The sequence below is a fragment of the Dasypus novemcinctus genome, chromosome 26 (assembly GCF_030445035.2).
Source record: "Dasypus novemcinctus isolate mDasNov1 chromosome 26, mDasNov1.1.hap2, whole genome shotgun sequence".
NCBI classification, from domain to species: domain Eukaryota; kingdom Metazoa; phylum Chordata; class Mammalia; order Cingulata; family Dasypodidae; genus Dasypus; species Dasypus novemcinctus.
Window position 1 is genome coordinate 18,540,917 of NC_080698.1, and position 26,641 is coordinate 18,567,557.

Below are 26,641 nucleotides of genomic sequence, written 5' to 3' on the forward strand. Positions count from 1 at the left end.
AATGTCCTCCAGGTTCACCCATGTTGTCGCATGCCTTGTAACTTAATTTCTTCTTACAGTTGAACATTCCATCGTGTGTATATACCAGTTTCTTTTTATCCATTTATTAGTTGATGGGCACTTAGATTGCTTCTAGCTTTTGGCAACTATGAATAATGTCGCTATGAACATCGGTGTGCAGGTGTCTGTTTGGTCGCTGCTCTCAGTTATTCTGGTTTATAACTAGTAGTGGTATTGCTGGATCACGTGGTAGATCTAAATCTAACTTCCTTAGGAAGTGACTTCTGCAGTGGCTGTACCATTCCACATTCCTATCAACAGTGAATAAGCATTCCTATCTATCCACATTGTTTTCAACACAGAGTTTTCTGTTTTGTTAACAGGTGTGAAATATCTCAGTGTAGCTTTGCTTTGCATTTCCCTAACAGCCAGTGATACTGAGCATTTTTTCATGTGTTTTTTCGCCCTTTGCATTTCTTCTTTAGAAAAATGTCTACTCGGATCTTTTCTTCATTTTTTAATTGGGTCTTTTTTCTTTTTATTGTTGAGTGGTGGGATCTTTTTATATATCATGGATATTAGTAGGATGTGTGATTTCCAGATATTTTCTCCCACTGAGGCTGCCTATTTATCCTATTCTCAAAGTCCTTTGAGTTGCAGAAGTGTTTAATTTTGAGGAGGTCCCATTTACCTATTTTTTCCTTTTGTTGCTCATGCTTTAGATGTAAGGTGTAAGAGACCTCCACCTACTACAAGGTCTTGTAGATGTTTCCTTACATTATCTTCTAGGAGTTTTATGATCCTGGCTTTTGTTTTGGTCTTTGATCCATTTTGCATTAATTTTTGTATAAGGTGTGAGCTAGGGGTCTTCTTTCATTCTTTTGGTTATGAATATATTTTTTTAAAGATTTATTTTTTATTTATTTCTCTCCCATCCCCCCACCCCCAGTTGTCTGCTCTCTGTCCATTCGCTGTGTGTTCTTCTGTGTTCACTTGTATTCTTGTCAGCAGCACCTGGAATATGTGTCTCTTTTTGTTGCAGAATCTGTTTCTTTTTGTTGAATCATCTTGCTGTGTCAGCTCATCTTACTGCATCAGCTCAGCTCATCTTACTGCATCAGCTCTCCGTGTGTGTGACACCATTCCTGGGCAGGCTGCACTTTTTTTGCACTGGGTGCTCTCCTTACGGAAAGCACTCCTTGCATGCATCAGCACTATGCATGGGCCAGCTCATCACACAGGTCACGAGGCCCTGGGTTTGAATCTTGGACCTCCCATGTGGTAGGCAGAAGCCCTATCTGTTGGGCCAAATTCGCTTCCCTGGTTATGAATATTGAGTTCTACCAGCACAAGGAACTACATTTAAAATATATATATATTATTACAGAAGTTGTGAACTTACAAAACAATCATTCACATGTGTGGAATTTCCATATAACACCACTTCACCAACACACACCACACCACTGTGGAACATTTGTTATAGATTATGAAATAAAATCATCAGACTATTACCACAAACTATAACCATATATATAGAACCATAGTGTACATATGGTGTATTTTTCCCATACCCCCTATTAACAAAAATGTACATCTTTGGCATTGATGCAAGAATACTGCAGTATTGCTGTTAACTATACTCCATAAGGTACATTAATTGCATTTTTTCCGTACTTCTCCACATTTCCACCTTCCTGTAATAGTGACATACATCCATTCTAGTTCACAGAAGGATATTCTTACACTTCTACTATTAACCACAATTCTCATCCACCTCTGGGTTCTGTGTTATTCAGTCCCTAGATTATTCTCTAGCTTTCTTTCAATTGACATTTACATCCCTAGACTAACTTTTTTCAGCCACAATCCCATTTATAAACTAGCTGCTACTCACTATGTGTTACTATCATTTCCATCTATTTCCACACATTTACAGTCAAGTTAATTAAAACTTCTACATACAATAAGCATCAGTACTCCTTCAAAGCCCTCCTCTTATCTCCTATACGCTAGGTTTTAACTTCATGTGGTTATTCTTCATATTTAGTTAGTATTCGCGAGACCATGGAATATTTGTCCCTTTGTGTCTAGCTGATTTCACTTGGCATAATGTTTTCAGGATTTATCCATGTTATCATGTACATCCCAATTTCATTTCTTCTTACTGCAGCATAGTATTTCATTGTATGTATATACCACATTTTTTTTATCCATTCATTGGTTGATGGACATTTGGGTTGTTTCCATCTTCTGGCAATTGTGAATAATGCCACTATGAACATCGGTATGCATGTCAGTTTTCAGTTCTTCTGGATATATTCCTAGTAGAGGAATTGTTGGATTATATGCAGTTCTATTTATATATTTAGCTTCTTGATGAACCACCAAACTGTCTTCCAGAGAGGCTGCACCATTTTACAATCCCACTAACAGTGAAGGAGTGGCACTACATATTTTTAATATAATTACCTAAAGGACTAAAATGTGCCAGAATATATGCTCAACATTTTACATGATCTATTTTAGTTTTTGCAATCTTTCGATGTGCCAGTATTACTGGGAAACCGAGGCTTCAAAAGTCCAAGTACCTTGCCCAAAGTCACAATACTAGGATTTGAACTCACGTCTACTTGACATCAGACCATGCTCTTAAGCACTACAATGAATTTCATTTATTTAAACAGATTTATATGGAACAAAATAAATCAATATCCACAGACCATGAAAGACTACTTCTTCCCAAAACTAAGAGCAGAGTTCTCCAGACTGTCCCCATATAATGTCCAGAAATAGATTACCTTAAAAGCTATATGAAATCTATGAGTCAGACTAGACCCGCAACATGGTACTGCCTGAAACTGTGAAGTATCTTAAGTATTTTAATATGATACTCCATTGAGTTTCTTAGAATAATCGTATCATCTAGCCATTTAGTCATATATATTTACAGAGTATTACATATGAGAAACCAAGAAAATGAAAATGAACAAGACAGATATGGGAAACAGATGTGGCTCAACCAATTGGGCTCCTGTCTCCCATATAGGAGGTTTAGGGTTTGATGCTCAGGGCCTCCTGGTGAGGGCAAGGTGGCCCACATGGCAAGCTGGCCCATGCAGAGTGCCAGCCCATGCTGGAATGCTGCGCTGTGCAGGAGTGTCCCCCTGCGTGGGAATGCCGCCCAGTGTGGGACAGCTACCCCCTGCAGGAGTGCCAGCCAACGCCGAGAGCTGGTGCAGTAAGATGACGCAACAAGAGACACAGAGGAGAAAAAATAAGAAGACAGCAGAACAGGGGTTGAAGTGGGACAAGAGAGTAATCACCTCTCTCCCACTCTGGAAGGTCCCAGGATCGGTTGCCAGAGCCGCCTAATGAGAATATAAGCAGACACAGAAGAATACACAGTGAGTGGACACAGATCGCAGACAATGGGGGAGAATGGGGTGGGAAGGTGGAGAAATAAAATAAATCTTAAAAAAGAAAAACTAGACAGATATGGCCCCTGACATGACAGAGCTACAGTTTCTCGGATATCATACCAAATTGCACCCAAGAAAATAGTATTAGATTGTTAATAGGAAATATACATGGAAGTATTACATTGTAAATTGCATATATAAGACTGTTTTTACAAAATATAAATACAAATAATCGAAAGAGTTGAAAACAATAGCAGCTATGTATGGAAGGGGAAGCATTGAGAGATTGAAAAGTTATCAATTTCTTTGATTTTTGGTTGTTATTATTATTGGAATAATGAAAATGCTTTAATAATGACTGAAGTAATGAATGCACAACAATGTGAATATACCAAATACCACTGTACACTTTGGATGGATTTATGTTCCATTAATATGTACCAATAAAATTGATTTGTTAAAAAAAAATTTGTAAAGGAACACAATATATACAACGTACTCTCAACGCAAAGGTTTAGGAAATAGATGATAGATGGGTACATATATAGAATGATATAACAAATGCGGTAAAACGTTAAAAAAGGTGGTAAATCTGGGTAGGGGATACACCGGAGTTCTCTACAAAGTTTCAAGAGAAAAAACTGTATCAAAAAAACAGCTTCAAGATAACCTTCTTTTAAGGTACAAACAACAATAATTACATAATATTTTTACAACAATGGAGAGTAGAATTTGCCAATCTTACGGATAAGGAAATTGAGGGTCAGAGAGAGGAAGTGACTTGCCAAAGTTACACAGTTCATAATAGAATAAAGAATCCACATCTCCTGTAAAAGGCTCTATTTTTAATCACCTGAGAAAGCAAAACAAACAACTTAAGGTAAAGTTTTGGTGGGTGGGAAAAACATTCATCTACCCTTCAAACAATCAATTAAGCAAATATATATTTGTTAACTTACTAATGGAATGATGAAGCTTTGTGTCAATTCCAAAAAATAGCGACGGAGAATAACACTCTGAGCTTCTGAAGGACGTTTTTGTTGTACACCCTTAAAAGAGGAAACAATGACTATATAAAACAATGAATAATACAGAATATAAAGCATATTTATTTTGAGGGGTATGTATAGATAATTACAAAAGCTCAACTAATATATAACTGTATATTTATAATTGATATATAAAATAAACTAGAACTTCATCTTGAAGAAATCTGAAGTTAATTGTGCAATATCCTGTTAAAGGAATCCTTAGAGCTCTTTAGCATAGAGTCTTTACTGTAGGAAACTTCCTTTTTTCTATACTTTAAAATATCAGGCCACAATGAAAACAATCTTTTTATTTCACACTTGCTGTATTAATACTATCAATGTCTTAAAAAATGTTAACTATCCCCTGCTGTTTGAAAGTAAACTACATCGTGGTAGATTTTATGACTTTTTCACTATACCTCCCAAGTTTCTAGGATGATTAGCACTGCTTTGTAGCTGCAGCCCAATATTTCAAGCCCATAATTGCTGCTACTTTAGTCTCCTGATTTGTATGAATCTTTGGTTCAAAAGAGACCCCACTTCACATTATTATACATGAAGCTCATTTTGCTTAACTGGATATTGCTCACCTGAACAAGGAAATTTAAGTTAATAATAAGAGGAAGTAATTACCTTCTGTAATTGTTTTATGATTTCTTCATCTCTATTTAGATATGGCTTATAAGAAGTGTAAACTCCTAGGAAGCGAAGAAAAGAAAATAAGGTAACCAGAAAAACCCAAAAACCCATCTAAGTATATACTCAATAATTAATAAAAGCCAATACCAGGTTTAGAATCCAGAGTCTTTAGGTTCTTCAATTTTTTCACTTTAACCTGCTTGGGAATTTCACCTGAAGGAAACACCACAAAGATTCCTATAATTACTCTAATTATATATGCCACAAAATTGGAATTTTAAACAATTAATCCACTTGTCTATTTACTTTATTACTCATCCAGGGATATTATAGCTAAAGCAGTCTTCTTCATATCAATTAATAGTTAAGACTTCATTTCTGAATCTTTGAAACTGAATAAAAGCAACAATAATTAAAGCAGGAGAGAATTAACTCATGGAAATTAAAGAAAATAAAGCGGATATAGGTCCTTTCACTAATACCTATCATTACTTAAATTTTTCCTTTTGTCACTCAAACTGTAATTTAAAGTCTATGAGCCAAATATATCTATTTAAAATTTATGTGCTAAATGTGAATAAAATACCTTTAAGAACAAATGGAATAGAAAGCAATTCCTAAGTATGCAGATGCAGTCTTCAAAGGTTTTTTCCTGACACCTCCCAGAAGTCTACTTTTGTAATGTACAAACTTACACTGCCACCAGATGGTGATACTGTGTGGCACAACCACAGGTCTGACCCAAAGATGGACAAGACTGCTGAGTGGCTGCTGTGTTCAATGACTTGTGCAGTATTTGCACTCGCCCTGATCTTCAGCTCAATGGAAGCTACAACCTAAGCCACCCTTAAACAGAAAAATGCCTTGAGATAAATACTTCAAAGTGTCATAAACATACTAAATTTGACAGAATTAATTTTTCTCTTCCTCTTCCTGCCCTCCCATTCTCTGTATGAGTAAGAAAACCTAAGAACTGAAAGACTATACATTTTCTAACTCAAACTTTTGAATTTACAAAATATCTTTGTTTAAATAATTACATAGATCAAACTGTGGATTGCAGTTATCTGTAGGGGTGGGATGATAGGAACAGGAAGCATTTTCACTTGAAATCTTATAGAATTTGTATTGTTAAAAATATTAGAAGCATTATTACTTCAAATTATTTCAAACATAGAGAAAAGCTGCAGAATAATAGTCTATATTCCAAGTTTGTCAAATGCTTTGATAATAACTTTAAACACATTTGTCAAAGAAGTCAAATTCATATATAGATTTATTCATTCAATAAACATTAATAAATCTAAGAACACAGGTAAAACAACTAATTCCTAATATCAAGAAGTTCACCGTCTAATGGGAAGGTAAGACAAAAAGAAACGACACTACAGAGGGATATGGGCTAGAATAGATGCCTGAAAAGGGGACTATGGAGACACAGTCCTGGCCAAGGAGGAGTGAGAAAACCATTGAGCATTCCTAAAGTATGTGACATTTAAACAGCTTTGTGAGGGAAATTAAAAGTTACCATGGTAAAAGGAGGAAAGACCTTTTGGGTAAAGAACTAAATCCAGGAGCATGAAGACCAGTTTGCTTAACAAATTATAGACAATGGTAAGGTACAGGCACCATTTACTGAATATTTACTCTGTCAGCCTTTGGTCTAAGCACAACACACAGATTATCTCATTTAATCTTCATAATGAAAGCATGTTTTATCTTCTCCATTCCACAGATGAAGAAATTGAGGCATGTACAAAACTGTACCAAATGTTTACTACCATCCCCTATTCTGATTTGTCAATGTCCCATTGAGACAGGTAGTCAAATCTGCCATAACTTGACACAAAGAAGTAACTTGTCTAAGCACAGACAAATAACATGCTTAAGCTAAGATATGAAGCTAGAGTGGTATTCAAAGGGCAAATCAAGACAACTATAAAGATATCTGACATACAGGGAAACTGAGAGATTGAAAACATGGGTGATTGAAAGCTGGATGACAACTAAAATAACATGATCAAATCTGCATTCTAATATTGACATTCACTCTAACAGCATAGAAGAGATTGAAATGAAAGAGGAAAAAGAAGAAAGGATGACGAATATGCACTCTACTACTCTACGGTATACATACTGGGCAGAAACAGAACTTAAAGCAAAGAAAGCTATGCATAGCAGGGAAAGATGAGAAAGAGAACACCTAGAGCTCTGTTGAGGAAACAAAGCAAAAGGATATGGGGACAAACTGGGTGAAAAGAGAGCATTCAGAAGCATTAAGGTTTCTAGAATGTTTTGACTGACTAGCTCACATTTTGACTTTGTAAATTTATCTAATCTCATTAATTCTGATGAAAATACCTACTAACTTGAATCTTATCTTGCAGTTTTCCTTTCCAGAGTATGGGGTTACCTAACATTACAGGATCTGTAAAACTATTTTTCCTCATTAAAGTACAGAATACATATTTTAAAGCAGTTTTATTGCAATATAGTCATATACCATACAATTTATCCAAAGTGTACAATCAATGGCTTTTAGTATAATCATAGTGCTGTGAATTCATCACCACAAAATATTTTAGAATAATTTCATTACTCAAAAAAACTCCATACCCCTTAGCAGTCCCTCTGTCTTTCCCTAGCCCTACATAACCATTAATCTAATTCCAACTTTATTTTTTTTTTTTTATATCCTTACAATCTTTTATTGAGCATATATTAACATATGTACTTTTAAAAAATAAATGGGATTTACTGTGCATATTAGACTACTCTTTTTGCTTGATATATCATGGCCATCTTTCTGCATCAGTGATACAGAACTATGTCATTCTTTTGATGACTGCATAATTTTCCATTTTCTGGGTATATCAATTTTTCAAAACCACTTCTCTATTGATGGGCATTAAAGATATTTAACATTTTTGCTCTTATAAACAATGTTGCAATAAGTATCCTTTTTCATTTTTGCACAGCGGTCCAATTACTTCCTTTGTATAAATTTTTTTTTTTTTGGAAAACACTATATATTTTTATTTTTATTTATTTTTTTTTTTCATTTTCTTTTTTTTTTTTTTTTATTTTATTATTGACTTTGTAATAATATTACATTAAAAATATATATGTGAGGTCCCATTCATCCCCACCCCCCCTCCCTCTCCCCCCCCAACAACACTCGTTCCCATCATCATGACATATCCATCAGATTTGGTAAGTACATCTTTGGGCACCTCTGCACCTCATAGACAATGGTCCACATCATGGTCCATACTCGCCTCCATTCCATCCAGTGGACCCTGTGAGGATTTACAATGTCCGGTGATTACCTCTGAGGCACCATCCAGGGCAGCTCCATGACCCAAAGACGCCTCCACCTCTCATCTCTTCCTGCCTTTCCCCACACCCATCTTCCACCATGTCCACTTTTCCCAATCCAATGCCACCTCTTCTTTGTGGACATTGGATTGGTAGTGTCCATTGCACCTCTATGTCAAGAGGAGGCTCAGATTCCACATGGATGCTGGATGCAATCCTCCCATTTTCGGTTGTAATCACTCTAGGCTCCATGGTGTGGTGATTGTCCTTCTTCAACTCCATCTTAGCTGAGTGTGATAAGTCCAATAAATCAGATTGTAGGTGCTGGAGTCTGTTGAGGCTCAGGACCTGGTTATCACATTGTCGGTCCAGAGATTCAAATCCCCTAAATCTATCTTAAACCCCAACGTTAACTGCACCTCTATCACATTAGCATGAAAGCCTTATGAAGGGAGATCCCATCTGAGTCCAGATTCATCACACATAAACACCGTTTCCAAAGAGGGGCCATCTGCCCTGTTAGTCAACCCCATCGGCCATGACCATAACTCTCATGGGTCTCTTTAGCCTTCATAGGAGCCAATATCTGGGGGTTGTATCTGCTTTATCAACATGCAGTACTTTGTGTCTGGTTTCTTTCACTTAGCACAATAATTTTTATTGTTTTTTTTTTTGCCTGATATTAACATCTTTTAACAATAACATACATAATATTTGTTGTTTCAAAGAAAAAAGTCTTAATTATACAATACTACTTATATCCATACTTCATATGAGGTTTTACTGTGCATAGAGTCCCATGTTACATTTTTTAGCTTTCTTTTTAGTAATACACATGACCTTAGTCTTTCCCTTTCAACCACTGCACACTAGTTACCAACATTATGATGTGCTTTCACAATTTCTATTCATTTCCAAAGACTTACAACCTTTTTACCAATCTGCACAGATTAACCCTCAACATTCCATACTCAAACTATTTTCTGGTGACCTATATTCTATTTATTAACTCCATGAGTTTATACAATATATTTAGATCACAATAGCATAATCATACCCTATTTATCCTTTTCTATATGGCTTTGCTTCACTCAACATAATGGTCCTTGAAGTTCATCCATGAAGTTCATTCATTCATGCACAAGCTTCACAACTTTATTTCCCCTTACAGCTGCATAATATTCCATCATGTGTATATACCACAATTTGTTTATCCAGTCATTGGTTGATGGACACCTGGGTTGTTTCAATCTTTTGGAAATCATGAATAATGCTGCTAGGAACATCAGTGTGCAGATGTTTTTTCACGTCACTGCTCTCAGTTCTTCTGGGTATATACCCAGTAGTGGTATTGCCAGGCCATGTGGAAAGTCTGTATTCAACTTCTTTAGGAAATAGCAAGCAGTCCTCCACAGTGGCTGTACCATTCTACACTCCCATCAACAGTTAATAAGTGCTCCTATCTCTTCATATCCTCTCCAACACTTGTAATTTTCCAACTTTTTAATAGTGGCCATTCTAAAAGGTGCAAAATGATATTTCCTTGTACCTTTGATTAGCTTTCCCTAATTGTTAGTGATGGGGAATATTTTTTTCATGATTTTTCCCCCATTTGTATTTCTTCTTTGGACAAAGTCTATTAAAGTCTTTTTTTTTTTAAAGATTTATTTCTTTATCTATCTTTCCCCTTCTCCCCTTGCCCATTTATCTGCTCTCTGTGTCCATTCGCTGTCTGTTCTTCTGTGACCACTTTCATCCTTATCAGCGGCACCGGGAATCTGTGTCTCTTTTTGTTATGTCATCTTCTTGTTGTTGTGTCAGCTCTCCATGTGGGCGGCACCATTCCTAGGCAGGCTGCACTCTCTTTCGCGCTGGGCGGCTCTCCCTACAGGGAGCACTCCCTGCGCCTGGGGCTCCCCTATGCAGGGGACACCCATGCATGGCATCGCACTCCCTGCGCGCATCAGCACTGCGCATGGGCCAGCTCCACATGGGTCAAGGAGGCCCGGGGTTTGAACCGCAGACCTGCCATGTGGTAGACGGACGCCCTAACCACTGGGCCAAGTCTGCTTCCCTTTTGCCCATTTTTTAATTGGGCCATTTGTCTTTTTAACTGTTTTGAGTTGTAGCATCTCTTTACATACAATGTATATTAAACCCTTTTCAGATATGTGACTTCCAAATATTATGTTCCCATTGAGTCGCTACCTTTACACCCTTTTGACAAAGTCCTGTGAGGTGCAAAAGTGTTTAATTTTAAGAAGGTTCCATTTATATATTTTTTCTTTTGTTGTGCGTGCTTTGGGTGTAAGATACAAGAAACCACCACCTACTACAAGGTCTTTAAGATGTTTTCCTAAATTTTCTTCTAATAATTTTATGATCCTGGGTTTTATATTTAGGTCTTTGATCAACTGTAAGTTGATTCTTACATAGGAAGTGTGATGGTTAAGTTATTGTGTCAACTCAGCCAGGTAATTGTGCCCAGTTGTTTGGTCAAGCAAGCACTGGGCTAACTGTAATATAAAGGCATTTATGGACTTAAGTCACCATTGACTGTACTGCAGTGGTAAATCATAGATAGCTGGTATAATTACATCAATCAGGGAGACTGCCACCAGCAATGAGTGATGCTTAACCCAATCAGTTAAATCCCTAAAAAGAGGAAGTGATTTCAGCATTAAGAAAGGATTTCCCAGCTCTTCTTTGGACAGCCAACATCTCCCAGAACTCATCAAGAATCTTCACTGGACTTTCATCAGAGCTCCTGGTTACAGCCTGCCTGCAGAACCTGGACTTGTGCATCCCCACAGCTATGTGAGAGACTCTGATAAATCTCTTACTATCAACAGATATCCCTTGTTGATTATGTTTCCCTAGAACTCTAATACAGGGAGTGGGGCAGGGGTACCCTTTCATTCTTTGGATTATGGATATCCAGTTCTCTCAACAAATTTGTTGAAGAGACTGCTTTGTCCCTGGTAATGTGGACCTGGTAGGTTTGTTAAAATTCAGTTGGTCATAGAGGTGAGGGTTATTTCTGGACTCTCAATTCTATTCCTTTAATCAATGTGTCCATCTTTCTGCCAATATCATGCTGTTTTGACCACTGTAGCTTTGTAGTATGTCTCCAGGTCAAGCAGTGAAAGTCCTCCTACATAGCTCATCTTTTTTAGAATACTTTTGACTATCAAGGTGAACTTTCCCTTCCAAATAAATTTGATAATTGCCTTTCCTATTTGTGTAAGGTAGACTGTTAAAATTTTTATTGGGATTGCATTGAATCTATACATCAGCTTGGGTAAGACTGACAACTTCATGATATTTAGTCTTTTAAACCTTTAATATGGAATGTCTTTCCATTTTTTAGGTCTTCTTTGATGTCTTTTAGCATTGTTTTGTAGTTTTCTGCATACAGGTCCTATACTTTTTGGTTAAATTGATTCCTAGTATTTAAGTCTTTTTGATGCTATTGTAAATGGATTTTTTTTTTCCTGATTTCCTCTTCAGATTGTTCAATACAAGTGTACAGAAACACTACGATTTTTGTGATTTTATATCCTGCCACTTAGCTGAACTCATTTATTAGTTCAAATAGCTTTGTCATAGACATTTCAGAATTTCCTAAATATAGGATCACATCATCTGTGAATAGTCAGAGTTTTACTCCCTTTTCCTATTTAGATGCCTTTTATTTATTTACTTTTATTGTCTAATTGCTCAAGCTAGGACTTCTAGCACAATACTGAATAACAGTGGTGACAGTGGGCATCCTTGTCTTGTTACTGATCTTAGAAAGCTTTCAACCTTTCCCCATTGAGTATGAGGTTGGCTGTGGGCTTTTCATATATACCCTTTATCATACTGAGGAATTTTTCTTCTTTTCCTAGCTTTCGAAATGTTTTTATCAAGAAAGGATGCTGGACTTTGTCAAATGTCTTTTCTGCATCAATCAAAATTATTATGTGTTTTCTTCCCTTCAATTTGTTAATGTGGTATATTGTATTAATTGATTTTCTTATGTTGACCTACCCTTGCATATCAGGAATAAAACCCTCTTGATCATGGTGTATAATTCTTTTCAGATGCTGCTGGACTGTACTTACAAGTATTTTATCCAGAATTTTCACATCTATGTTCATTATAGAGATTGGTCTGAAGTTTTCTTTCCTTGTAGTGTCTTTATCTGGTTTTGGTATTAGAGTGCTGCTGGCTTCGTAAAATGAGTTGGGTAATTTTCCCTCTTCTTCAACTTTTTGGAAGAGTTTAAACAGGATTGGTGTTAATTCTTTCAAAATGCCTGGTAGAATTCATCTATGAAGCCTGTTTGTCCTTCAAATAGGAAGGTGAGTTTAATATATGCACAGATAAACAATACTGAGAGAGTTCATAAAAAAGAATCTGCCTTCGCAGACAGCATTAAAAGGAGGCTTACAACCTAAAAGAAAAGGACAGGAGATAGAGGCCTGGAGGAGAGTGTAGAAGGTAGGACTAGGAGAAAGGATAACCAAAAGAGTAAAAAGATGAAAATAAGATATGACATATGAAAGCCAAAGCATAAAATGGTGGAAGTAAATAACACATTTAGAATAATATCATTAAATGTGAATGGATTAAATGTCCCAATCAAAAGATATAGACTGACAGAATGGATAAAAACACGAGCCATCCATATGCTGCCTAGAGAGACTTACCTTAGACCCAGAGATATAAATCAGCTGAAAGTGAAATGGTGGAAAAAGATACTCCATGCAAAGAGTAACCAAAAAATAGCTATACTAGGGGTGTGCCCCATAAGGAGAGCCGCCCCGTGTGAGAAAAGTGCAGCCTGCCCAGGATTGGTGCCGCACACATAGAGAGCTGACGCAGCAAGATGACACAACAAAAACAGACACAGATTCCTGGTGCCACTGACAAGAATCCAAGTGGACACCGAAGAAAACACAGTGAATGGACACAAAGAACAGACAACTGGGGGGTAGGACGGGGAGAGGGGAAGGGGAGGGAAATAAAAAACGAAAATCTTAAAAAAAAATAAAAAGCTATACTGAAAATGAAATGACAACAACCAAAAAACCCAAAAATAAAGAAAAAAATGAATAAAACAATCAAACAAAAAAAGGAAAAAGAAAAACACCTATACTATTATCAGACAAAAAGTTATAAGAGATACAGAAGGCCACTGTTTATTAATAAAAGGGGCAATCTACGAAGATGGAATAATAGTCATAAATATCTATGCACCTAACCAGGGTGTCCCAAAATACATGAGACAAACTGGCAAAACTGAAGGGAGAAACAAACAATAATATTTGGAGACTTCAACATACCACTCACATCATTATATAGAACAACTAGACAGAAGATCAACAAGTTAACAGAGAACTTGAACAATATGATAAATGAGCTAGACCAAACAGACATATACAGACTTTGCATCCCAAATCAGTGTGTTATACATTCTTCTCAAGTGCTCATCCATCTTTCTCAAGGATAGACTACATGTTGGGTCACTAAGGAGGTCTCAATAAATATAAAAAGATTGAAATTATACAAAACACCTTCTCAGATCATAATAAAATAAAGCTGGAAATCAATAATAGATGGGAAAAAGGAAAATTAACAAATGTATGGGGACTAAACCACATGCTCCTAAACAACCAGAGGATCAAAGAAGAAATTGTAAAAGAAATTCATAAGTATATTAAAATGAATAATACAAGAACACAACTTATCACTCTTATAGGATACTGCGAAGACAGTGCTGAGAGGGAAGTATATAGCTCTATAAGCCTATATTAAAAAAGTAGAGAGTACTAAAATCAAAGACCCAATTGAACACCTCGAGGAACTAGAAAAAGAACAGCACACCAATCCCAAAGCAATTAGAAGGAAAGAATAGAGATTAGAGCAGAAATAAATGAAATTGAGAATGATGAAAAAAAAAGAGAAAAAAAAAATCAACAAAACCAAAAGCTAGTTCTTTGAGAAGATCAGTAAAATTCACAGACACTTAGCTAGACTAAGAAAGAAAAAAAAAAGAGAAGATGCAAATAAATAAAATCAGAAATGAAAAGGGGGAGGTTACGACTGACCTCACAGAAATAAAAGGGATCATAAGAGGATATTATGAGAAAACTGTATGCCAACAAACTAGACAACCTAGATGAAACAGACAAATTCCTAGAAAGGCACTAATAACCTACACAGCCTTCCTAGAAATACAAGAACTCAACAAACCAATTACATATAGAGATTGATTCAGTAATCAAAAAACACCCAACAAAGAAAAGTCCAAGACCAGATGGCTTTACAGATGAATTCTACCAAGTATTTCAACAAGAATTAAGACTAATCTTGTTTAAACTCATATGAAGCATACAAAACATGGATGAACCTGGAGAACATTATGTTAGGTGAAGCCAGACACAAAAGGACAAATACCATATGTTTGTGCTATTATGAACTTAATACATTGTATAAACTCATGGAGTTGATAACTAGAATACAGGTCACCAGAAAATAGAATGAAGGTAAAGAATGGAAAGCTGAGGGTTAATCTGTGCAGAACTGGTAAAAAAAAGGTTGTTTATAAATCTTTGGAAAAGAATAGAAATGGTGAAAGCATATCATAGTGTCTGTAACTAGCAAACACTATGGATAGGACAGTGCTTGAATAGGAAAGTCTAAGAACATGTACATTACGGAAGGAAAGCTGAAAAATGTAACATGGGACTGTATAACAGTGAAACCTCATGTGAAATATGAATATGGGTAATATTGTATATATCAGACTGTTTTTACAAAATATAAATACAAATAAATAAACTAGAGAGCCGGATCAGAATAGCAGCTATATATGGCAGGGGAAGCATAGAAAGATTGAGATGTAATGAATTTGTTTTTTTGTTTACAATTACTGGAATAATAAAAACTCTATAATAATGACTGAAGTGATAATGCACAACTATGTGATTATACCAAATAGCACTGACTGTATTAATTTGGATGGATTGTATGCTTTATTAATATGTATCAATAAAATATATTAAAAAAGAAAAAAGAGGGAGGAACTATGGGTGCAGGGGAAAAGCTGGAAGTCAGAGAAAGTCACAGAAAGAAACCAAAGATCTCTCCATGTGATAGAGGCAGAGGTACAAGTCAAGTAATCCTAAGAGTGTAGCAAGACATCACCATAATGCTATGAACTTCAGGCAGAAAGCATACCCTTGCAGACACTTTGATTTGGGACTTAGGGACTCCAAAACCATGAACCAATAAATTCTTGTTGTCTAAGCAAAACAAAACAAAACCCAAAAACAAAAAACCTGATAGAAATTGTCTGAATCAACTATTTTGAACTCTGTAATCTAGTGGAATAATGTGAAGCATCCAGGGGAGAGATGGAGAAAGAGGCAAATAAAATGTGGTAAGAATAGGGAATTTCATCCTCCTTATAGTGGCTACAATCCTTCATCCTACAGTCTAATTGCAGGTAGCAGTGGGGACTGTAGCTGTGGCCCCTGGTGCAGCTTGCTCGTATCAGGGTGAGCTACAAAGACCTAGTCCTCTATCTGGGGTTGTGTGGTCTGACTGCTGATGACAGATTTTTTTCAGCTGGGGAGCTGGCTCTGAGGGTGACACTGTTCCAGTTCACTTCAGGCTAAAGTGGAAAAGGCATCTTCAAGAGGTAGTTCCTCCTTTTTTTCCTGTTCTTTTTCCATTTCCCATTTGGGAACGAAAATAACTTGGAAAAGCCAAAGATTGACAGCTCTAACCCTCAATAATAATAACAATAAAATATCTAGTGGTCTCAGCAAAGTGCAAGAACTAGATTTCCAGTTATAACCACATATAATAATATCAAAATACCCAGTTCTCTCCCTCTATTTCTTTCTTTTTTTAAGGTGGTAACAGGGATTGAACCCAGGACTTTGTATATAGGAAGCAGATGCTCAACCACTGAGCTAAACCCACTCACTCCAGTCTCAAAAAATATTACAAAACACAACCAGGAAAGTATAGTCCATTCATGGGGGGTAAAAATTAGCCATAAACCATATATTAGAACTATCAGCCAAAGATTTGAAATCAACTGTCTTAAATATGTTAATGAGCTAAAGGAACTCATATACAAAGAACTAAAGGAAATTAGGAAAATAATGTCTAAACAAAATAAAGAAATGGAAATTACAGAACAGAACCAAACAAATTTGGGAGCTGAAAAGTACACTAACTGAAATGAAAAAGTCATTAGATGATTCAGAAGCAGATTTGAATAGGGAGAAGAAAGGATAAGTGAACTTGAAGACAAGACAATTGAAATTATCCAGTATGAGAAGCAGGAAGAAAAAACAATAAAGAAAAATGAACAGAGCCTAAGGGACCTGTGGGACACCATCAAGCATACCATCAGAGCATCACGGAGTTCCAGAAGAACAAAAGAGAGAGAAAGGGGTAGAAAAAGTATTTGAAGAAATCATCACTGGACACTTCCCAAATCTATTGAAAGACATGAATGTACACATCCAAGAAGCTCAAAAAACTCAAAAAACTCCAAGCATGATAGATTTTATGAACCCTAAACCAAGACACATTATAGCAAAATTGTCAAAATCCAGGGACAAAGAAAGGATTTTGAAGGCAGCAAGAGAGAAGTGACTTTTCACACACAAGGGGTCACCAATAAGACTAACAGTGGATTTCTTATCAGAAACCATGGTGGCTAGAAAACAGTGGGGTGACATATTTGAAACCCTTAAAGAAAAAATAAAAACTGTCAACTAAGAATTCTATAGCTTGAAAAATTATATTTCAAAAATGAAAGATAGGGCAGATAGCTCAGGAATTTGGCCCCTTGCCAGTGGGTCCTAATCTGGTATTTATGCTCCCCAGTGTGACAGAGTTAGACTCAGCAGCGGTTTCCCTCTGCATGACTCTTCTGTCCTTCTACTTGAACCTATAATTATTACTAAAGTTGGTAGGTGTACATCCAAGAGACTGAAATCTTTGGGCTGTCCATGTGCCAGTTCAGTGGACTTATCCAGGACAACTAATGGGGAGGAGATGATGGGCAAACAACATACCAAGGAACTGAGAGTTACTACAACTGCAAGCAAGAGAGTCCCATCCATCAGATGTATGGGATCGAAGCCCCCCTCAATTAATGGTGGAGTGGGCTTCACCATTTCAAAGTCCTCAGGATTGGGAAATGAACTATGGACTAAAATAAACTTGCTATTATTCTACTATAGACTTATTGTGATTCTAGCAATAGAAGAAATACCATTGTTGTGGAGGCAGTGACCCATGGATGTTCTGGGGTTAGAGAGAGGGAAAAACAGGTGTCATAGGGGGGCATTTTCGGGACTTGAGAATCATTCTGAATAACATTACAATGACAGATACAAGCCATTATATACCTGGCTATAACCTACAAAGTCAAATGGGAGAGAGTGTAAACTACAATGTAAACTATAATCCATGTTAGCGGCAATGCTCCAAAATGTGTTTATCAATTGCAATGACTGTACCACATTGATGAAAGATGTTGCTAATGTGGGAAAATGTGGGAAGTGTGGGGAGTGAGTAATATAGGAATCCCCTATATATTCTCTGTATCATTTATGTAACTGATATCTTTTAAAAAATAAAAAAAGTAGAAAAAAAAGAAAGATAAATTAAGATATTTACCAATAAACAAAAGGTGAGAGAGTTCATTACCAAGAGAACTGCCCTTCAAGAAATGCTAAAGGGAGACCTTCAGGCTGAAATAAAAGGACATTAGATGATAAACCAGGAATTCCTAGGGCCATGTGTGTGTACCCAAGACAAGAAATATGAATAAAAAGGACCAGGGAGGCCCCTACACTTTAGCATTGAGCTAATTCATTTTATGGCTGAGTAAGTTCTGAAAGAGAGCAGCACTTTCACAGGCTAATCTGCAAAGTCTGAGAAAGGTGGTTTTGTTTTGTTTTTTTTAAGTTCCTTTTCTTTGTTGTTCAATCCTAACATTCAAGGCAAGCTCTGTCATAACCCTAGGTGGACACAAGCTTAAGAAACAGGCACCACCACACTAAAATATCAAATTGTCCAGGTTTCCACAAAAGATTAGAAAACATACCAAAAAAACAAAAACAAACAAAAAAACAGGCAGTGATGGCCCAGACAAAGGAGAAGATTAAAGCAACAAAAACATGAATGCAGAGGACAAGATCCAGGACATATCAAAGACTAAAAAAAAAGGAGTTCCTAAATCAGCTCAAAGAGATAAAGGAAAACATGATCAAAGACTTAAGGAAATCAGGAAAATGACTGATGAATGTAAAGAGAGTATCAATAGAGAGATGAAAATTATGAAAAGGAATCAAACAGAGCTGAAGAAAACAGTAACAAAAATTTTAAATTCTCTAGAGATTGGTTCAATAGCAAATTAGAGCAGTTAGAAAAAAAGATCAATGAACTTGAAGATAAGGCAAGTGATATCATTCAGTCTGAGGAGTAGAAAGAAGAATGAATGGAGAAAGGTGACCAGGGCCCAAAGAACCTGTGGGATACCATCAAGCATACCAAAATATGCATTATGGGAGTCTCAGAAAGAGAAAAAAGATTAAAAGAACAGAGAGAATAACTGAAAAAATAAAGGTTGACAACATCCCAAATTTAATGAAAGATATGAATATACACACCAAAGAAGCTCAATAAACTCCAAACAGTGTAAATCCATATAGATCCATATAGACTATAATCAAACTGTCAAATGCCTAAGATGCCTAAGATAAAGAGAGAATTCTGAAAGCTGCAAAAGGGACACAACATGTCACATATATGGGAGCCTCAAGAAGATTAAGTGTTGAGCTCTCGTCAGAAACCATGGAAGCAAGAATGCAGTGGAATGCCATATTTAAAATACAGAAATGAAAAAAATTGCCAACCAAGAATTCTATATCCGGCAAAACTGTCTTTCAACAATGAGGGAGAGAGTAGGATATTCCCAGATAAACAAAGTTGAGGGAGTTTGTCAACACTAGATCAGGCTTATAAAAAATGCTAAAGGGCATTCTTCAGTTGAAAGGAAAAGGCATTACACAACTGAATGAAGCCACATGAAGAAATATAGATGTCTGTTAAAGATAATGACATGGGTAAATATAAATACCAGTACTATTGTAGTTTTGGTTTGTCACTACACTTTTTACTTTCTACCAGCTCTAAAAGGCAAATGCATAAAATGTAATGATAAATCATGGTTGTGTACTCATAATGTATAGATATGCAATTTTTGAAAGAACAACATAAAGATGGGGGAGGTGTTTAGAAACACAGTTTATGTATGTTATTGAAGTTAAGTTGGTATCAAAGCAAACAAGATTGTTAAAGACTTAGGATGTTAAATTAAAGCACCACAGTAACCACAAAGCAAATATCAGAAAATGTATACACTCAGATAGAAATCACTAGGGGTGGGGAGCAGGTATAATGAGGAGTTAAAGAAAATGAGAGCACATTTTCTCTTTGGGATTGAAGGGAAAGTTCTAGTAACAGATGGTAGTGAGGTTACTGCAACATTGTGAACCTGAATAATCCCACTGAACGGTATGCTTGGGAGGGACTGAATGGACAGATTAATGCTGTATATATGTTTCCACAATTTAAAGAAAGAAAGATAAACTAAAAAGATAATGGCAATTAAATGCAATATATAATACTAGATAGAATCTATGAATGGAGGAGAAAAGGTTCAAAAGTACATTACTGGGTCATTTAAAAAATTGGATATAGAATGTAAACTTAATACAAATGCTAAATTTCCTGAACTTGTAACAGCATTTAAAGTGAAGTGAATATCCTTGTTGTTAGGAAATGTACATGAAAGTATTATGTGTTCAAGGAATGTGACGTGTGCAACCTGCTTTCAAATGTTCAGAAGATAGATAGCTGATAGAAGATGGATTGGTGGAATGATACAGCACATGTGGCAAAATGTTAAAACTGGGAGATCTGGGTATAGTAGCTGATAGATAGAAGATGGATTGATGGAATGATACAGCACATGTGGCAAAATGTTAAAATTGGGAGATCTGGGTATATGGGGAGGTGGGGGTAAGTTGCAGTTCTCCATATGGGGTATTATTTTTGCAACTGTACTGCAAGTTTGAAATTACTTCAAAATAAAAAGTTTAAAGAAAAATAAGGAACAGCATTTTATTACAGTGCATTAAACGAATGTCTAGATTAGTATGACAAAACCATTAAGGTAAATGTCAATATTAAATTAAGATTTTTTTAAAAAACTTCTCATATCTAAGACTCTAGTGACTGTTTTGCTTTGAACTATCATCAATAATCAGGCCACTAAATTCAATGGCAGTGGGACATAGCACTTTATAAAGTGCCACGTGTCAGGCATTGTATTTAATCCTCCCAAAGATTAAATGTGAGGTTTAAAGAGGATGTTCTGCCTAAGATAATACAGAGTTCTGACTGCTGGAGTGAAGCTCTTTGCTCTTTTCACTATGTCCTAAAGCTTCTAAGAATTCCAGTATAAGACTGAGTTAAATAATTGTAAATATGTTTGGAGATGTTACCCTCTGACTCTAATATATCTATAAAAATTAATGTGTACAGCAGAAGAGCTATCTTATAATAAAATAGTCATATTATTAAATAACTTATTAGAAATAACTATGTGAAACAGAATGAAAATCTTCTTTAAGGAAAACATAAAGTTAAAAAATATTTTAGATGTCAACTATTTCAGTGGAAAATTCATGATTGTCCAATGAGGGAAATCAGAGATCCCATTAAATTGCTATCTATGTTAATAAAACTTCCAATCTCAGATCTCATTTACTTATTTAATAAACATTAAACTCCTACCATGAGAAAGGTATGCAATTATACGAGATAGATATGAAATTATGAGATATAAATGTATATGTCTTTTTCTCAAGAAAAGCACATTTTTACCACTCCCTTAATCTATACCAATGCCACAGAGAATGGTAATGCTTGTTTTAAGACCTAGCTGAGAATTAGAGCTTTCTATAAGGTTTTATTTAAGAAGCATTGGAAATTCCTGTTTTATTGGACTAATATATACACAAAAAAAGTAGCTCAAATCTTTGAGGTTTCATTTTGTGATAATTCAGTCAATGTTTTTAACACTTTAAGTGTTTTTGGTAGACGTACATCTGGGTAACACATTTAAGAAACTTCACATGTCAGCAGAAGGTTATGCCCAAAAGCCTGTATTCAGAGTGCCTCAAAGAAGGTAGCTATCAACATAATTAAAAAGTAACCAAGGGATGAAAACAAGGAAGAAATAAACCTGCTCAGCCACATTACATTCTAAAACAGAACACCAAGTTTATACTTTACCTGGAAGCTTAAGGTCTCCTATTCGAATAATGTGTGGCCAGTGCTGGAGTGTTTTAGCAAAAAAAGGGTTGGTTACTCCTAATATGACTGAGGGCCTACATAAAAATAAAACAAAACAAAAACAAAGTGAGAAAAAGAAGAATGTTCCATCAGTGGAGAATAGTTCATCATTTCTTTTGCATGGACAATAAATAGTAGATTATCTTTTCCTTTCTTCATTCATTCAATATAATACTTAGCGACATAATATGTGCCAAGCAAGCACCATATTTAGCTCTAGGCATATAAAGATGAAAAGACATGGTCCTTCTAACAGCACACACATACCCAATTTTGATGTCAGCAATTAAAAGAGACAAAGTATGGTATAAATGTACAATAATCACAAAGGAGACCTATGTCTACCAGGAGCTTGAAAGACAGCTTCACCAAAGAGATGACATTTCCATAAAGGCATGAAATATGAGTAGAAGTTCTTTTGCCAAGTGGATAAAATGGGTAAGGTTGATGCAGGAAACACAAATAGTATGTGCAAAGCAATGAAATGCGATGATTCATAGTCTTATTTGTAGAATTACAAATAGTTCAGCATTCCTGAACCACAAAGTGGGAAGGATGAATAGTCAGAAATGAGAGCAGATGGACAGATGCCGACCAGATCATTAAGTATCAAGTTAATATGCTAAAAAGTTTAGATGTTATCTTATAGGCAAAGGGAAGCTACTAGAGAAGCAAGGGGAGGAATGCCACGTGAATGAAAATATGCTCGTTAGAAAAGTTACTCTGGGGGAAGTCTGGAAGATTCCCTACAAGGAGGGAAGGGAATGGGCAAAAGGCAACAAGGAGACATGAAAAAGACTAGAGGCAGTAAGAGTGGAAGGGGAGCAATGGAAAGAAGGTAAGAATTATAAGAGATATTTTAGATGCTGCACTGATAAAATTTGGTAAAACGATGGGGGACATGTTAGGAAGGAAAAACTTATGACAACTGAGGCTTCTGATAACCAAGTGACTAGTACTACTTGTCATGAAAATAGGAAGAGGTACAAGTTTAGGGGAGAGAAAAGGGAGGAAAAACTAATTCATTTTAGCATGTTTCGTTTGAGAGACTATTAAGATGTCTCGGTGGCCATGTGATATATTAAAAAAAGAAAAGAAAACAAAAAAACAAAAATCCCGACAAACTAGATATACAGCACTAGACCTTGCAGAAATCTAAGCTAGGAATATACATTTCAGTCATCAGTATATGGTTGTTTACAGAAGCCTTGAGTATAAATAAGAATGTAGAGAAAGAATTAGCCTAAAGTCAGAACCATGAACACACATACATTTATGGGGTTGGCAGAGAAATAGAAGTCTGCAAAGGAGAAGAGACACAATGCCAAACAGTCAGGAGGGAGGGGCATCAAGGATTAAAACACATGCAGGGTTAACAGTTTAAATATTATAAGAGAGGACAGGCAGGAAAAATAGGACAAAAATCTGCTCACTGGATCAGGCAATGAGAAGTGTCTTGATGACTTTGGCAAAAACAACTTTATGAAAATGGGAAATCAACCTGTAGTAGACTGAGAAGCAACCAGGAAACCAAAAGTAGTGAGAGTGAATGGAGATTTTGTTGTTGTTGTTCTAGAAATTTAGCTATGAAAAGACATAAAGGTGGCAAGCAAGAGGGCAGGAGCTAAAAGAGAAAGGGGAAGATTATTTTTTTCACATTTATAGATTGGGAAGATTTTGCATATTTACATGCTAAAATCAATGAAGAGGCAGAAGGAAAAAGAAATTATAAGAAGTGAGAAGAGATTATTGTTGCAGCAAGCAGTCCTAAGGCAAGAGAAAGAATTGAAATTACAGTCAGATAGCTAGTAATGACAAAACATCTTGAATTAAGAAATAAAATCAAAGAAAATAAGATACTGAATGTTGAAATCTGCAATTATTACCAACAGTTTCCCAAAACTTCCGTTATAGAATCAATCTACCTACAAGTTTGAAATTTAAATCAAATTTAAAAATAATTACAAAAAGTAACAGTACATAACTTTAGTTATAAACCCAATCAATAAAAGTTACTCTGTTTACTCACGGGGCTTGAGTACGAGTAGTATATTCTTTGAATTCACTATCATGAATTGTGAAATAGGGTCGGAAATCACTGTAGTACTTTAGTGGAGAAATACAGCTGTGGAGCAGGAAGAATATGCAAAATAAGATCATAAAAGTTAAAGCCTCTACTCAATAACTGTAAACGTTTTTATACAATCAGAATATAGCCAATGGATTAATTTATCTATTACAATAAATGGTAAACGCATTTCAGAAAACTAGAAAAACAGATGGAAAAACATAATGCAGTATGGCTTACTGAAAGAATGCTGGGTTTGGGGCATTAGACAGGATAGAATTCTGATTCTACCATTCATTAGCTACATGCTTTGGATTACCCAATGACCATTCACACAGCCAGTATTTATTAAGCATCACCATATAAGTAATATGAAGATGCTCAGTGCTGGGAACAATAAAAACATGGTTCTAGCCATCATGAAGAGTTCATCAATTTTCTTATCCATAGGGTGCTATAATGAGTACTACCTTTTTGCAAGATTGTTGTGTGAATCAAGTGCAATAATATGTGAGGAAACATATCACAGAAAGGAAAGTGCTACACATGTCACTATCAGGAACAAAATATACTCACCCAACAAGTGCCAAAACAGTTTCTGACGACTCCAACGGTGATGGTGCCATGACTACAAGGGGCTCACCCAATAGCACCAGCTCCCAAAGCATCTGACTATGAAGAAAAACTGGGCAGAAACACCTGGAAGGTATTTATGTAGTAGAAATATCTTATTTATCCAATTTTATTAAACTTCTATATAAACTTTCTAAAAGCTCCACATTATATACACATGCATAAATGTTTGTACCTTGATCTAATACACAAATTTATTTAGGATATGATTAGTAGCTACAGACATAAGAAGTTCCTTTTATCCATGTGAAAATGTACAGATTTGACTCTGTTTCAATTTTTACAAAAGTTAACATCATTTGTACTTTTACTTTAAATATTTTGAAGGACATGAGATTAATTTTTCGAAGGATGTTTATTGGGTATACTTAATTTAAAACCTGACGCTTTCAATATTAAAGAATGATTAAAACAAGGGGGAATACTAACATCGAACTATACTTATTGGGAAGATTCTTCTCCTTCAAGAAATGTTGCATATTTTTTATAGCAGCCCTGGAATTAGGAAGGGAGGCCTGTCAAGACCCCACCATGTTCATACATTACTAAGCCTCAGACACTGGACAACTTTTACTTATTTAGCAAATTCTTCCTGATAGGGTCATATGTTTTTTAGTAGATTACACATAGAAGGAAAAATATATTTATTTATGTAAATCCTAACCAATCATGCTAGACAAAAACTATCCCCTCCTAAAACACACAAAGAAAAAAATAAACAAAAAAAACAACATTCAAGTGCAAAAATATGCAATAACTGGTGAAATGCAAATTAGGGAGAGTTAATTTTGACTATTTAAAGGCAAAAAGACAAAAGTGAAGGAAGTGCAAAACCAAAAGCAGTTCAAGGATAAGACAAAGTAGTTCTTCTTCTTCCTCCTCCACTCCCTCCCAAACAATTTAATTCTAAAACAGAATAGGGTTGGCATCACGGCCAACTCAGCCAGAAGGGAAAGGGAGCCATTTTGGTCCAGAGCAGGATACTGGGACCCTGTATGAGGTGAGCTGGGTATCAACACAGTGGCCTGCTATGGATCTGCTGGAACTCAAACATGGCAAGAAGAGCATCCATGTAGGGCTGGTCAGGCTTAAGGTGACAGAGGACACAGCCCAGGCTGCATGAGGAAGGCAACCCCATGGAGGGGAAATCTGATGTGGAATGTCAGAACCAGAGTGGGGTGAGGAAGTTCCAGGGGTAGGAACACCTGCATAAAGTATCAAAGGAGAGGAATAAGGGGATCTCCATAGAGAGGTAGCCTGGAGAATGTAGGAACACAAGTGGAGTAGGAAGGCATTTTTGTGGGAGTCAGCCTGGTGTGGTGAGTCAGGGTTCCAGCAGGGGGTGAGGACGGTATCTACATAGAGAGGTGGCCTGGATAAAGAAGGCGGCTATCCAGATGGGGGTCAAAGCACAGTGGAGAGTTAAGAGCCTGAGCAGGGTGAGGAGGATGCCTGTGCAGGTGTGGGGTGACTGAGCAGAAACGGGCTGGGAAGACATTTGTACAGGGAAAAAGCTTACAGCAAACTGGTGACTAACAGGGGAATGAGGGAAGAGGAGGTAAGGGATGGGAAGGGAAGGGAAGGGAAGGGAGGGGAGAGGAGCGGAGAGGAGGGGAAAGGAAAGGAGGGGAGAGGAGGGGAGAGGGGAAAGGGGAAGGAAAGGGAAGGAAGGGGAAGGAAGGGGAAGGAAGGGGAAGGAAGGGAACAGAAGGGAAAGGAAGGAAAGGAAGGGAAAAGAAAGGGAAAGGAAAGAAAGGATAATAGCTGGCAGTTCCAAAAGTCAGGGAAATTCAGACACAGAAAGGTGGAAGAAAACTATATGAGCTTTCTTGTGTTGGACTGGGGAGGTATTGGTGTGACTTTATGGTTTTTAATATATAGGATATAGAAATAAATATGTATGTGAAAAAATATATATATATGTGCTGTATTTTATATATGTGTGTATACACATATGCACTTAAATATATATATATTAAAAGGGCCTAAAAGCAATGATACCCCAATAGGAATGAGCACACTAGTGCCCATATCTGGCTTCAATACCCTACTCTCCACCAGAAAGAAACAAAGCTTCTTGGAGAAATGGC

At 36.3% G+C, this 26,641-nt stretch overlaps 1 protein-coding gene across 5 annotated transcripts in view; it reads right to left on the reverse strand.

Moving 5' to 3' along the window:
- Positions 1-26,641, reverse strand: part of DENND6A (DENN domain containing 6A) — a 135,549-nt gene that overhangs the window by 12,589 nt on the left and 96,319 nt on the right. For all 5 annotated transcript variants that reach the window (XM_058288179.1, XM_058288180.1, XM_058288181.2 and 2 more), the window contains 6 exons: positions 24,495-24,617; positions 23,880-23,975; positions 21,791-21,885; positions 5,240-5,305; positions 5,087-5,151; positions 4,382-4,471 (listed from right to left, as the gene is read on the reverse strand). In XM_058288179.1, coding sequence (XP_058144162.1) covers positions 4,382-4,471; positions 5,087-5,151; positions 5,240-5,305; positions 21,791-21,885; positions 23,880-23,975; positions 24,495-24,617 — 535 coding nt within the window. The remainder of the gene's footprint in view (positions 1-4,381; positions 4,472-5,086; positions 5,152-5,239; positions 5,306-21,790; positions 21,886-23,879; positions 23,976-24,494; positions 24,618-26,641) is intronic.